Source organism: Lissotriton helveticus, chromosome 3_1 (genome assembly GCF_964261635.1).
Source record: "Lissotriton helveticus chromosome 3_1, aLisHel1.1, whole genome shotgun sequence".
NCBI classification, from domain to species: Eukaryota; Metazoa; Chordata; class Amphibia; order Caudata; family Salamandridae; genus Lissotriton; species Lissotriton helveticus.
In genome coordinates this window covers 686,851,851-686,866,334 of record NC_136061.1, presented here as the reverse complement: position 1 = coordinate 686,866,334, position 14,484 = coordinate 686,851,851, and the positions used below count along the sequence as shown (strand labels likewise).

The 14,484-nt window shown below is 52.3% G+C and overlaps 1 protein-coding gene across 2 annotated transcripts in view; it reads left to right on the top strand.

Moving 5' to 3' along the window:
- Nucleotides 1-14,484, top strand: part of VPS13C (vacuolar protein sorting 13 homolog C) — a 2,773,485-nt gene that overhangs the window by 2,639,765 nt on the left and 119,236 nt on the right. For both annotated transcript variants that reach the window (XM_078680824.1, XM_078680823.1), the window contains exon 80: nt 5,309-5,400. In XM_078680824.1, coding sequence (XP_078536950.1) covers nt 5,309-5,400 — 92 coding nt within the window. The remainder of the gene's footprint in view (nt 1-5,308; nt 5,401-14,484) is intronic.

Below are 14,484 nucleotides of genomic sequence, written 5' to 3'. Positions count from 1 at the left end.
CGACTATCTCTGGTCACTTTTTGGACACGTGAACATTTGGCACGGTGTCCTAATGAGTGGTGCTGGTACGTGCTGACATAGCGCACTCAAGGTAAATATGCCTGAAAATTGTGTGTCAATATATGCTACATTGGTTGTGCCTCCTATGAGAGGGGCGTGAATGGCGCTTTGAGCGTCTTTTTGTTTTATTTTTTCACACAGGTCCACACTTTTCTGAAAAGACTGAGAATAGACAAACTCTCTTATGCCCTGATGAAATCGCTAAAACCAGGAGCGATGAAACATGTCGGCTTGAGGACATAAATCATGATGGTATACAAGTAACCATTTTTTAACTAGTGGGGATTTGCTGCGTCAGAATAAAACGGTAAAGCAAGCAAAGCCCTACCACACAATTTACTTTTTGTGGTTGGTTAGGGGTCTATTTATATGTTTCTGCAGACCACAAGTGGGTGTCAGTGTTGATACGTTTGTCACTATATGTGTTTTCCATCACTATTCTCACGTCCGCACTACTTTCCTTTTTAGTGCACGTTTGTCTTTTCACATAGAGAGAGTGGCCAATGATGAGAAGTGGGTATACCGGCAATTGTTAACCGGGAACCCCCTTGGGTTGTTCTACCGTGAGGTACTCTCTCTATTCTTCACTTTTTTTCCTGGGTGAATTGTATGTGGTCCTGTGTGATTTTATATTGGTGAAGAACGCATCCAGACCTAAGGACTTATGTTATTGGACATATTCCGGGGAGTATTAATAATAAGTATTCCTATATTGTTGGTCTTTTATACGGATGCAGTTGCATTTAGGTGAGGCTCTAATTGTTTGAATAGAGGAGAGATCGAGCCTGCCACGGACAGAGGAAGAGTATGAGGGGACAGAGCATAGGATGAACGGAAGGACAGGGAGACGAGAGACAGAGGGCGCTATGTAGAGAGGAAGAGTATCAGAAGATAGCGCATGTGATGAAGGGAGGAAACAGGGAGAGGAGAGATCGAGCCTGCCACGGACAGAGGAAGAGTATGAGGGGACAGAGCATAGGATGAAAGGAGGGACAGGGAGACAAGAGACCAAGCCCACGGCGGAAAGAGAAGAGTATAAAGCATGTTTAATCCAAGGCAGCCCCCGTTCACCCCACCGCCTTTTATCCCCAGCACGCACACACTAGCCATTTCTCATAATGAATACAGACACATGCGTACCCCAAATGTGAGCAGTACACGGCGGAAAAAAAGCTGAAATGCCTTTAACAGCAACCACAGATAGAAGATTTTTCAGCGTTCAGGAAGCGCGTTTCACATAAAACGCCTACAGCATGACCTCTGCTAATGCCCAGTCAAGAAAAGTCAAGAACCCGCTAACCCCCTACAACAAGCTTTATGAAAGAGGGGTATTTTTGTGGATCGTTGTCAATGAAAAAGCAAACTTTGTTGGCTGAGACAGTCAGCATCGGCATGACGGAAGGAGTAGTTTAGGGCTGAAGAAATCTGAGGGAAGTTGATTTGTATATCAGAATAAACAACACACACATACACAGCCCGTCACTCAGGCTCATGCTGAAATGCGCCGTGTGGCACAAGCGTTGGACCTAAGCTTAACCTCCGACAGGAGAGCCCCTCTTGATCTAGCTGCGGACAGGTGGTGCCGGCAAGGCAGGACGTGAGGAATTTGTATAGCATTTGGTTTGCAATTGACGGCTGCTAACTTTTTAACATGTAATCCTTCTGAGACCTAATTACTAACAAGCCGGGGTGCCAACCTTCGTGTAGCGCTGTGAGGAAGAGGGAGGGGGTAGAGAGTGCACTGTGCATACCAATGGCGAGGGAGGGCTGGTCCAGCAGAGACTGCAGAGGAAGAGGCTGAAGGTGGGAGGGCGGGGGAGATAGCGAAAGGGTAAGAGAAGAGGCATTGCGCAGAGGGGGGCGGGGGAGAGCATTCCTTTGAAGTGTGAAGCTCTCGGCATTGCTGTGGCGGGTCTGATGCGATAATGCGAGGTGGCTCGGGGAGCAAACGGCAAGCACATGCACGGGCACATGCACTCTGCGTAATTCGCCTGCCAAAGCCCTCTTGTTCAGCTTTCCTGTTCCACCTCTATATGTCTCGACATCTGCAATGCGCAAGCGCATTGGCAGAGGTCGAGACCTAAAAATCTATGGCTAGGTAAGTAACTTGTTCTGCTGTCTCAAGTCTTTCCCATGAATGGATGAGCCATGTCAGGCCCAGGCATTGAATGCACAAAGTGATGACTTTTTTTCGTCAGAATGCCTCAGGCAAAGGTATTTCTCATAAAGGAGGCCTTTCCCACAGAATCCTCCACGGAAACATAGATCAGCAATGAAGCAAGTAGAACACTGAGAACTCCAAGGATTACAAATAATTTCAAGTAGTTCTATACATGCAGCCCTTTAAAACACCTTGGGCCTGATTCACATAGGGAAACGTGCAAGTTTGTGTAAGTTTATGCATTTGCAACGCTTTTGCAGTGTTGCTAAACCTGCATTTTAATACTAAATGTATGGATGCGGAGACTGTGCAGTCGGGGCGGACAACTCTGCACATAAAAAGAAAGGACTGTCCTATCTTTGTATGTGCAGAGTTTTCTGCCCCAACTGCAGAGTCTTTGCCTTTTTAAACTTACTATTAAAATGCAGTTTTGTGAATACTGCAAAAAGGTGAACTTAGACAAATGTTTAAGTTTACCTTTGTGAATCAGGCCCCTAGTGTTCAAAATGAGTGGTCAAGAGCTTGGGATAACCAACTTCATCAATTTCCGACTAGTGATTAGCCAAGATCTGTACATTTAAATAACAAGCATTGGAAATGCAATAGGTCTCGCACCATTAGAGTTAGTGCTTTTAGAATTGTTTATGGGTTTTTTTTGTAAATGTTTAGCATTTTTGTTTCCTGTAGCCAATGCTAAAGTATTACAAATAAAACAAGCCATAAACATTTCTAAAAGCTCTAACTGAAATGGTCGGAGAACTATTGCACTGTGTGAGGGTGAGGGTGAGTGTGAGTGAGGGTGAGGGGGAGTGAGGGTGAGGGTGAGTGAGGGTGAGTGAGGGTGAGTGAGGGTGAGTGAGGGTGAGTGAGGGTGAGGGGTTGAGGGTGAGGTGTTGAGGGTGAGTGAGGGTGAGTGAGGTGTTGAGGGTGAGTGAGGGTGAGGGTGAGTGAGGGGTTTTGGGTGAGTGAGGGTGAGGGGGAGTAGTTGAGGCTGAGTGAGAGTGAGGGTGAGTGAGGGGTTGAGGGTGAGGGGTTGAGGGTGAGTGAGTGAGGGTGAGGGGTTGAGGGTGAGTGAGGGTGAGGGGTTGAGGGTGAGTGAGGATGAGTGAGAGTGAGGGTGAGTGAGGGTGAGTGAGGGGTTGAGGGTGAGGGGTTGAGGGTGAGTGAGGGGTTGAGGGTGAGTGAGGGTGAGGGTGAGGGGTTGAGGGGGAGGGGTTGAGGGTGAGTGAGGGTGAGTGAGTGAGAGTGAGGGGTTGAGGGTGAGTGAGTGAGGGTGAGGGGTTGAGGGTGGGTGAGGGTTTGAGGGTGAGGGGTTGAGGGTGAGTGAGTGAGGGTGAGGTGTTGAGGGTGAGGGGTTGGCGATTCTAAGGTGGCCCCTTACTGCAAAACTGGTTGCGGAAATCCTGGTGCATGAGCTGGACTGCTGCTGGGGCGCATTGGTGCTGTTACAAGGGTGTAAGTGCAGCAAAATCACCCGATTGAGCGCTGGGCGCTGCGCATCTAAAATGACGGCAGCGCACTGAGGGGGAGACTTCCACCGGCTGCGGCAACGGGAGATGTGCACTCTGTTTGTGAGCGGCTGGGAGGCGATTCGGCGTGCAGACTCACAGCGGAAAACTGCGGAGGCGGCAGTCCTGGGGGAGAAGTCTGGAGGGCGAGATCGCCTTAACCTTCCTGTGGTGCACTACGCTCCCAAGATGGCAGTTATGGGATGCGGGCGGAGGCCTGATGCCGACGAAGGTGAGAGGCAGACCGAGGCAGTGAGGCGAGGAGGTGCTGAATGCTGGAGTTTCTTTGTAGCTCGGGACCTGGTTCAAGCAGCTGTAGGGACCACCAGCAACCAGGTTTGATGTCCTTGCGTGGCAGGCCGCGTTGTTTGGGGGAGCACGTTTGGGTGAGGTGGCGAGCCTGCGAGTATATTGAAGTTACAGTAGGAGAACGGGTGCGTTTGCCTGTGCTGGATTTTATTCATGCAGTCAGGATTAGCACGGTCGGGCAACTCATGTGTGGGATAAGAGAAGGGCGATCCAGCACCGGGCTAAGGGGGAGCGTGGCAATTACAGCACCGGGCTAACGAGGACAGATCCAGCACCGGGCTATGGCAGAGGAGATCCTCCGGACCGGGCGGGGTAAGGAAAAGGGGAGCCAGCAAGAGGATAAATAAACGGAGACCTCGCAAAACCGAGTTAAAAAGTGGAGAACGATATATCAAGCACTGGAGGTAAAAAGGGGGAAACATCGCGAAGGTTAAAAGGGTAAGATTTAGTAAAAGCGGTGCAAGTTTGAGTAAGAATAGATCATCCAGGGCAGCTAAAGGAAACAAGACGGAGGGAAGAGAGGGGAGGGGGGAGGAGAAATGCGTCTCGGCCGGAGCAGGGGGCGGAGCAGGGAGAGCGGGCTTTGGAATGTAATTGACACGGCCGGCCGGTCGTGAAACTGAAAGCATGGCCGGCCGGCCGTGAAAGCCTTTGATGCGGCAGGGGAAATGCGAGACGGCGGGAAGGGGAGGGGGCGGAGCGGGTAAACAAAGACGGACGTGCACGCGCTTTTAAGCTCAATGCGCATGCGCATTGAGCTTAAAAGTCACGGGCACTGCAAGGAATCGCCACGATTCCTTGCAGTGTGGATAAAGAGTGGATAAGTCCCAATACTCTCGCTTGCTCGATGCGCATGCGCATCGACAGGCGAGACCTAAAAAGCAAGGCTCACTTCTTTTTTCCGGTGTCGGGAAAAACATGCTCCATTTTAGAATAAATTAAACTGATTTAGATGGGCTAACGAGCAAGACAATGTATTACAGTTTGTCAAGCAACCACTTTCTCTTCCTTATAAACAAGGATGAGTGGTCCCGCCACTTCCCAACATGATCCAGACCACATGTAAGCCTCAGATGAGGTACACAGTGTGTAGTTAGTGGCTGTGCATCGATACAGCTTCAGATAACTTTTTACATGATATTAATTTATCCTATCTCTAGAGAGCATTTATTTTGATAATCTAGAGCATTAGAGGCCCATGAATAAAAAAGTATCTGATTTCTATGCATTGTTATGGAATGTGAATTAATATTGCTTATATTTTTTGTAGAACTCAAATATTAAGAGATTGGATGGTGAAATCTTCAGGTATAATTGCATTCTCCCAGAAGGCAAAAATGCACACCTGGTTGTCACAAATAGGTAAGCTCTCATATTATTTTGTGTGTGTGTGTGTGTGTGCGTGCGTGTGTGTGTGTGGTGTGTGTGTATGTGTGTTTTTTAACATACACATAACCACCTTTAGAGATCGAATTAGTAAATAGCTTGATTGCAATGAAAGAGCTGCTGTAAACATTTATTTTTCTGATGAATGCTTCGAAGTTCATATTCGTCAGCTTGTGAACGCCCCCAATTGCCAGACTGTATCCGGAGATTATTTTCATCAATTCACTCGCGCTAACCAGTGATATTGTGCAGCTCTGTGTTGGGTTCATCCCACTTGGGAAATCACGTTGGAAATGGGTGTTACTGCTACCTTTGCATTTTAATGTCAGTTAGTCTGTTTATGCGCCTTCTCACTCGGAACCATAGCTCTCGCCCTCAATTTCTGCCATCTATTAGTGAATTTTTCCCCAAAATATTTTTCCCCGGTGTGCAACGGACATGTTTTCCCCTAAAACCACTGTTGTATGATGTTGTAAGGCTCAAGATGGTTCTGGATTCATGGAAGGGAAGTATAATTCAGCCAATTCACAAAATTGGCCCACAAGATGATCGAGCTAACTATAGGCTAGTGACAAAGCTGCCCCTCTCAAAAAAATCTAAACTATGCGCCCCCACGACGCACAACGTTGGTTTACGGACCAACTAAAAGCGGATAAACTTGCACTGCGGCAAGCTGAACGCCGCTGGCGTCGCCATTATGATCCTCAGCTTAAATTCGCTTACACCGAGACCCTGAAATCTTATAAACGATCAATCTTGGCAGCCAAGACGGCATATTTCTCACAAAAAATTATGAACTCTAATAACAAAACTAAAGATATCTTTTCAATCGTGAATGAGCTCTCTCTGCCAGATAGAGTCACCCCTCAACCCCAGCCGACCCAAACCCTTTGTGACTCGCTCAATTCCTACTTCACAGAAAAAATAACTACAATAAAAAACAATATTCCGACTCCGGCATCTCCTAGTTCTCCTCCTCTTCCCCCTACAAATACTAGCACCTTGACAGAGTTCCCACCTATATCTTCAGAAGAGTTCATCTCTCTCCTTCATAAAGTCAGTTCGGGATCCCCCAATGACTGCTGCCCCCCGCAGGTTCTGAAAGAAGCCTTTCTTGCTTGACCAGGCCCCCCTTTAGCACTACTTAATAACTCTCTTGCTATCGGGGAGGTCCCAGCTTCTTTCAAGCAAGTTGCAGTTCTACCTATATTAAAGAAACCCAATGCTGACCCCACTATACTCAGCAATTATAGACCCATTTCCCTTCTACCCTACCTAGGAAAGATCTTGGAGACCTACGTTACCCGCTGTTTGAGCTCTTTTATAGAGAAATCATCCTTTTTAGACCCTCAACAAGCGGGATTCAGACCCCTCCACTCCACCGAGGCGGTCATAGTAGCTGTCATGGACACCCTTAGGAAAGGTGCGGACAAAAACATTTCTCAAGCCCTTGTCCTATTGGATCTCTCGGCAGCATTCGACACGGTCGATCACAACATCTTGATCGACCGTGTCCATAACGCCGGCATTCAAGGAGTGGCCCTTGACTGGTTCAGATCTTTACTTCATCAACGCTCACAGTCCGTTCACCTTTCCACTTTCTCCGCACCTTACACTTCCCTTCCCTGCGGTGTCCCTCAGGGCTCAGCACTATCTCCTCTCCTTTTTAATTTGTATCTCCAACCACTATTAGCTTCCCTCCGCAACTCCCCGGTCACAATTTTTAATTACGCGGACGACCTTCAGTTAATTTTTCCCATAGACCTCCCTCCCCTCCTCCCGTACCAATTTTCAGACCACCATGCTGACCATTGCAGAGTGGATGCACCACAGCCACTTAAAGCTGAATCCTACCAAGACTGAGCTCGTCTTGGTAGGAGGCCCCAATCACCCTTGGAATTCTACTTTCTGGCCAACATCCTTGGGGCCAGCACCCTCCCCTGTGAGCTCAGTCAAAAGCCTGGGGGTGATCATTTCTGAAGATCTTTCAATGAGACCGCATATCAACGCGGTCACTTCTGCCTGCTTCTTCCACCTCAGGCGGATCCGTAAGATCAGCAGGTTTCTCAGCAAAGAGGCCCTGACCCAAGTTGTCATTGCATTCATCACCTCCAGGCTCGATTATGCCAACATTCTTTATGCAGGAATTTCTGCATGCCACCTCCAACGACTGCAGCTGGTGCAGAATCAGGCCGCCCGCCTGATTTTCCACCAGCCCAAACACCAGCACGTCACGCCCCTCCTCCGCAGTCTACATTGGCTTCCTGTTTCGAAACGCTGCACTTTTAAAATGGCATGCACTACCTTTAAGGGCCTTTCGGATGCAGCCCCCGTTTTCATTACGTCGGCCTTGTCCCGTCATATCCCTACTAGAGCTCTTCGCTCAGCCTCATTAAACTTCCTTGAGGTCCCCAGATTTAAAAGAAAAAAGCACGGTGGCCTGAGCTTCTCCGTCCTAGCCCCCTCCACTTGGAACTCCCTTCCACCTTCTCTCCGTCTCTGTCCAAAGTATGATTGCTTCCGCAGACTTTTAAAAACCCTACTCTTCCAAGCCGCATATGACTAAACCTCCCCGCCTCTGGCCCACGCTACTTTGTCAATGAGCGCCAAGAAACCGATGGTGATAGTGCGCGTTATAAATAATTTTAATAATAATAATAATAATAGGCTGATTGCACTGACCGACGTGGAGGCAACATTTTTCTCAGGCTGTCTGCTCAACGACCTTGAAGAATGGGCTGCTAAAGAAGAATTAATTCCAATATTTCAAACTGGTTTTTGAAGGGTTGAATCAACGATTATGAATTTGACCTTATTAACTTTATTATCTGAAAAAGCAAAGTATAAAAAGCAAAAGTTATATATTTGTTTTGTTGACCTCAAGGCCGCGTTTGATTCTGTCCCCCGCAGTTTACTTTGGGCGAAGCTATCTGCATGGGGTATTCCGAACCAATTGTTAGAGATGATTATTTTGCTATATTCTAAAATCCTTGCATTGGCTACCACTGGAAGCCAGAATTCCCTTGAAAATAGCGTGTATGATGCATAAAGCCATGCATCACAACGCACCCAGCTATCTGGCACAGAAACTGACGATCTCTGGTGGGACACAATCTTCAAGAAGCACGGAAAACCTACTACTGAAACCGCAAAGATTCAACAAGAAGAAAACATATAAACGAACCTTCTCAGGGATGGCGCCCAGGATATGGAATGCACTACCCCCAGAAACCAGACTGAACTCTTCTACCGCATCTTTCAAAAAGGAAGTAAAATCGATTCTCATGGCAAAATTCACCTGAGCATAGACTATAGAAATTTTAAGACCAATCGTACCCTCGCTACTAACCCTTACTATGACAAGGGTCCAACTAGACAACCTAGACATTATATCTGAAAGAGACACGTTAGTATTAGATTCCTTACCTTAGAATAACCCCAGGCGTCAGACTGGATCCGGAAACTTTTGCGTAGCAGTACCCTTGCGCGTCGGTAGGCATCGTCTGCGGCTCCGCGTCCGTCGTCGGCGTCGTGGGCGCCGTGATGACGTCGTCGGAGTACTTAGACGCCGCCTCCGCGTGCAGATATCAGTTCTTCTTTTTTCCGCTCCAGCAAGCGCAGATCTGGAAAAAGCAGTAACCCTAGTCATTTTTTGACTAACTTTTGGATCATTTTTGATTATTCTCGAAGTCTTATCGACTCCGACGGTGCCGTAGGGATGCCCGGCTTTAAGCACTGCGATGATTGCGACCGCCTGATGTCGGTCACGGATCCTCACCGCGTGTGTTTATCTTGTCTCGGCGTCGACCACGACGACAAGGCCTGCTCCGACTGCCGGGCCCTCTCTTCGAAAGCCAGACGGGAGCGGTCCCGCAGGCGGCTCGAACTCCGGCAGTCGGTCCCGCGCCGCGAGAGGTCCCGATCCCATGGGAGGTCGAGGGACAGGTCGCGGGCTCGGAGCCACCACAGTTCCGAGGGTAGGCCGCACTCCTCCGGGTCGAAGTCGTCGTCAGGTAAGCGGCACAAGAAGTCCAAGCGGCGTCATCGCTCTTCGGACTACCCTCGATGCTCGCCCGCTGCGGCCGGGGGTTCGGGTGACACCACCCACGCGGCTCCGTCAGTCGCGGGCGCCGCGTTCAGCCCCATACCCTACGGTCCCTGGGCTCAACGCGACGCCGGAGATCGAGCGCTTCCTCATGGCCATGAGGAAACTCTCTCCTCCGACAGGCTCCGCGACGCCTTCGGGTGCTTTGGCCCCGGCGCCGCAGGTTCCCGTTATCCCGACGCCGCCGGCGCCTTCGGGCCCGGCGCCGAGGGGTTCAGTTGTTCCAGCGCCGCCGGCGCCTTCGGGCCTGACGCCGCTGGACCTCCTTCGGGATCTGGTTCGTCGCCGGTGGACCTTACGACCTCCCCGGCGTCGGACCCTCAGGTGTCGCCTCCGGCGCCGTCCTCGGGCGGCGCCGTCCCCGGTTCCACCTTCGTTCCTGTTCCGGCGCCGGGACGGCCCCGATGGGCGCCGCTCCAGACGTCGTTTGGAGAGTTTCACTTCTATGAACAGGCCCCATTAGTTGAGAACCCTGAGTTTCAGGAGATGGGTGATGAAGAGGACTGGGAGGGGTCTGAGGACCCTCTGACCAGAGAGTGTCAGTCTCATGAGGACAGGGCAGGAGACCTTGGGGAGGCCAGTGGCCTGGACATCTCTCCAGACACTGGTTTTGTCTCCCCTCCTACCGTGGCTTCGGAGGTGGGGGCAACTTATAGTGTGGTGCTGATGAGGGCTGCCAAGGCCTTGGGCCTTGAGCTCCCCGTCTCGGCCGTGAGGACTAACCTCCTCACTGAGGTCCTTAAACCGCAGTCAAGCTCCGCCGAGCCTCTGCTGCCCTTTAATGAGGCCTTGACCGACGTTCTTCTGGGCACTTGGTCCAAGCTCGCTACGAGTTCGCCCGTAGATAGGAACGTGGCCAGACGCCACCGCCCAGCCCCGGGCGACCCATGTTACCTGTCCTCCCACCCTACCCCCGAGAGCCTGGTCATCCAGGCCTCCAATTACCAGACCGCATTCCCGTCCGCCCCGCCGGACAGGGAATCCAAGAGGTATGACCAGTATGGGAAGAAGATCTTCTCGTCCCTGAGTCTGGGCCTGCGGTCTTCCAACACCGCCTGCCTCTTGGGATGTTGCACCCACTTTGTGTGGGATAAGGTCGCGGAGGTGCTGCCAGAGTGTCCGTTGGAGATACGGGCCAAACTCGGCCAAGCCCTTGTGGAGGGCCGGGATGCAGCCAAGTATTCCATCAGGTGTGGGCTGGATACCACCGACTCGCTAGGTAGAGCGATGACAACGACGGTGGCGGTCAGACGCCACGCCTGGCTGAGGTCTGCCAATTTCTCGGCAGATGTCCAGAACACACTCATGGACATGCCGTTCGATGGCCGTCGCCTCTTTGGCGACAAGGCAGACCATGCGCTTGAGCGCTTTAAGGACTCCAGGGCTACGGCCAAGGCCTTGGGCCTCTCGGGCCAGCGCCAGCAATCGGCTGCCTTTCACTCCTTTCGTGGCCACGGAAGGGGTGCACCCAGACGCTCCGCCAGCCACGCTCCGCAGGGCAATACCCAACGCGGTGGCGGCCGTGGGAACCGCCGTCTGGGCGGTCTGGGTCAGCGGCGAGGTCAGTCCACACCTTCCCCCGCAGCATCCGCCTCATAACCCTCCTAGTCCGTGCTTTCAGGCCCATGTGACGCCAGTGGGGGGCAGGGTTCGCCATCACCACCTCCACTGGCGCACTGTCACATCGGACAGGTGGGTGCTGCAAATCGTCCGAAGGGGCTACTCCCTCCCCTTCGAGGCGACTCCTCCAGCCATGCCACCGCAGAACCACCGTGTATCGGGGGATCATTTGCGACTTCTGCAGGAGGAAGTTACGGCCCTCTTGGCCAAGGGGGCCATCGAGCGCATTCCTGGGCCAGAAGTAGGGTGTGGTTGCTACTCCCACTACTTTCTGGTACCCAAGAAGGGCAAAGGGGGCCTACGCCCTATCTTGGACCTACGGAACGTCAACGGCTTCCTCCGGAAGGAGAAGTTCAAGATGCTGATACTGGCTCAGGTTCTGGCTGCCCTGGACCCAGGAGACTGGATGGTAGCGTTGGACTTGCAGGACGCTTATTTTCATATCCCCGTCCTGCCTGCCCACCGGCGCTACCTGCAGTTCATGGTTGGCCACGAGCACTTTCAGTTTACTGTGCTGCCCTTTGGCCTTACCAGTGCCCCACGGGTGTTCACGAAGGTGATGGCGGTGGTCGCAGCTCATCTGCGCAGGTTAGGGGTTTCAGTCTTCCCCTACCTCGACGACTGGTTGTTGATGGCGGGCTCACCCCAGACAGTCGTCAGCCACCTCCAGACTACGGCAGACCTCCTGCACCACCTGGGGTTCTCCATCAATGTGCCGAAGTCACACCTGTGCCCCTCTCAGAAGCTCCTCTATATCGGAGCGGTTCTGGACTCGGCGCGGTTTCGGGTTTATCCACCCGAACAGCGGGTCCGGGATATTCAGGCTCTGATTCCCATCTTTCAGCCGTTATCCCGGGTTTCGGTCAGGTTGACGCTGCGGCTTCTGGGGCTGATGGCCTCCTGCATCCTACTGGTGCATCACGCCAGATGGCGGATGCGGGCTCTGCAGTGGGACCTGAAGTTTCAGTGGGCCCAGCATCACGGCAACCTATCCGACCACGTCCTGATCTTGGAGGACACTGCGAGACAGCTGCAGTGGTGGCTTACGGACCGCGATTGGGTCAGCGGCAGATCCCTCTCCCTTCCCCAACCGGAGCACGTAGTTGTGACGGACGCGTCCCTCCAGGGCTGGGGAGGCCACATGGGAGAGGCGGAGATCAGAGGCCTCTGGTCTCCGGCAGAGGCCTGGCTCCACATCAACCTGTTGGAGCTCCGGGCGATTCGTCTGGCACTGAAGGCATTCCTCCCCTCTGTCCGGGGGAGTGTAGTGTAGGTGTTCACGGACAACACCACCGCCATGTGGTACTGCAACAAACAAGGCGGGTGGGGTCGTGGACCCTTTGTCAAGAGGCTCTTCGTCTTTGGCAATGGCTGGAACGCCAGGGCGTGACCCTGGTGGCTCGACACCTGGCAGGTTCTCTGAACGCCAGGGCGGACGAGCTCAGCCGTCGGTGCATGATGGATCACGAATGGCGTCTGAACTCGGACGTGGCGCAAGGCCTCTTTCAGCGATGGGGAGAGCCTTGGTTAGATCTATTCGCCACCGAAGAGAACGCGCAATGTCATCTGTTCTGCGCGTTGGAATTTCCAAGGCGGCACTCGCTCGGAGACGCTTTTCGTCGCAAGTGGAGTTGCGGTCTGTTGTACGCCTTTCCGTCTATACCACTTCTGCCCAGAGTGCTGAAGAAGATCAAGCGCAACCGGGCCCAAGTCATCCTTGTGGCTCCGGACTGGGCGAGAAGGTACTGGTATCCAGAGCTACTCAGTCTGTCAGTCGATCCCCCGGTTCGTCTGCCTCTTCAGGAGGACCTTCTGTCGCAGCAGCAGGGGACGGTCCTCCACCCGAACCTGTCCAGTCTCCACCTCCATGCTTGGAGATTGAGCGGCGACAGTTGAGGCCATTTGACTTGCCTCCTGAAGTTTGTAACATCATTCTGGCAGCCAGGCGTCCCTCCACAAAGTCGGTATACGCCTGCAGGTGGAACAGATTTGTGGCATGGTGCACAGCAAAGGCTGTGGATCCCCTCAATGCCCCTCTTTCTGAGGTTCTTCTCTTCCTTCTTTCTCTTGCCCAGCAGGGCTCTGCTCTGGGCACTATCAAGGGCTACCTTTCTGCCCTTTCAGCCTTTCTCAGGCTGCCTGATCAACCTTCTTTATTCAAGTCCCCTATTGTCAATAGATTTCTTAAGGGCATCACTCACACGTTTCCTCCTGTTCCGTTTGCGATGCCTCAGTGGGACTTGAACCTGGTTCTTACCTTTCTGATGTGCGCTCCCTTTGAGCCACTTCACAACTGTCCTCTTCGCCTTCTGACCTTGAAGACTGCTTTCCTGGTTGCCATCACCTCTCCCAGGAGAGTGAGTGAGCTCCAGGCCCTTTCTTGTACTCCACCTTTCCTTTCTGTCCATCCGGACAAAGTGGTGCTGCGTACCAAACCTTCTTTCCTGCCCAAGGTTGTCACGGCCTTCCACATCGGGCAGTCTATAACCTTGCCAACCTTCTTCCCACCACCGCATCCCTCTAAAGAGGAAGAGCGGCTCCACCGTCTGGACCCAAAACGTGCGCTCTCATTCTACTTGGATCGCACACGCCAGTTCCGGGTGGATGACCAACTCTTTGTTGGTTACGTGGGCGCTAAGAAGGGGAAAGCGGTGCACAAGAGGACCATCTCCCGGTGGATCATCCTGTGTATCCAGGCATGCTACTCCTTGGCTAGGAAGGAGCCCCCGGTTGGACTGCGGGCTCATTCTACCCGAGCAACGGCGGCTACCACTGCCCTGGGCAGGGGTGTGCCCTTACAAGACATCTGTCAGGCAGCTACGTGGGCATCGCTGCACACGTTTGCAAGACACTACTGCCTGGACAGCCAAGTCCGGAGGGATGGCTTCTTTGGCCGTTCCGTCCTCCAGGACTTTCTGGTGTGATTATTGTTTCGCAGACCCACCACCGGGGTTGGTATTGCTGGGGTATCTATTCTAAGGTAAGGAATCTAATACTAACGTGTCTCTTTCAGATGCACAAGTTACTACTTATGTAACGATATATCTGTAAGAGACATTAGTTAGTATTAGATTCCTTACCGACCCACCCATCCTCCCCGTTCTGCGAACCAATATCAAGGATTAGGGTTACCCCCTTTCAGGGCCCTAGTTTCAATGGCGCCAGTGTTGGTTTTTAACATGGCTCTGCGTTTCTGGCGTGGAAAAGCTGTGTCTAAGAACTGACGTCAGCACGCGGAGACGGCGTCTAAGTACTCCGACTACGTCATCACGATGCCGACGACGGACGCGGAGCCGCAGACGACGCCTACCGACGCGCAAGGGTACTGCTACGCA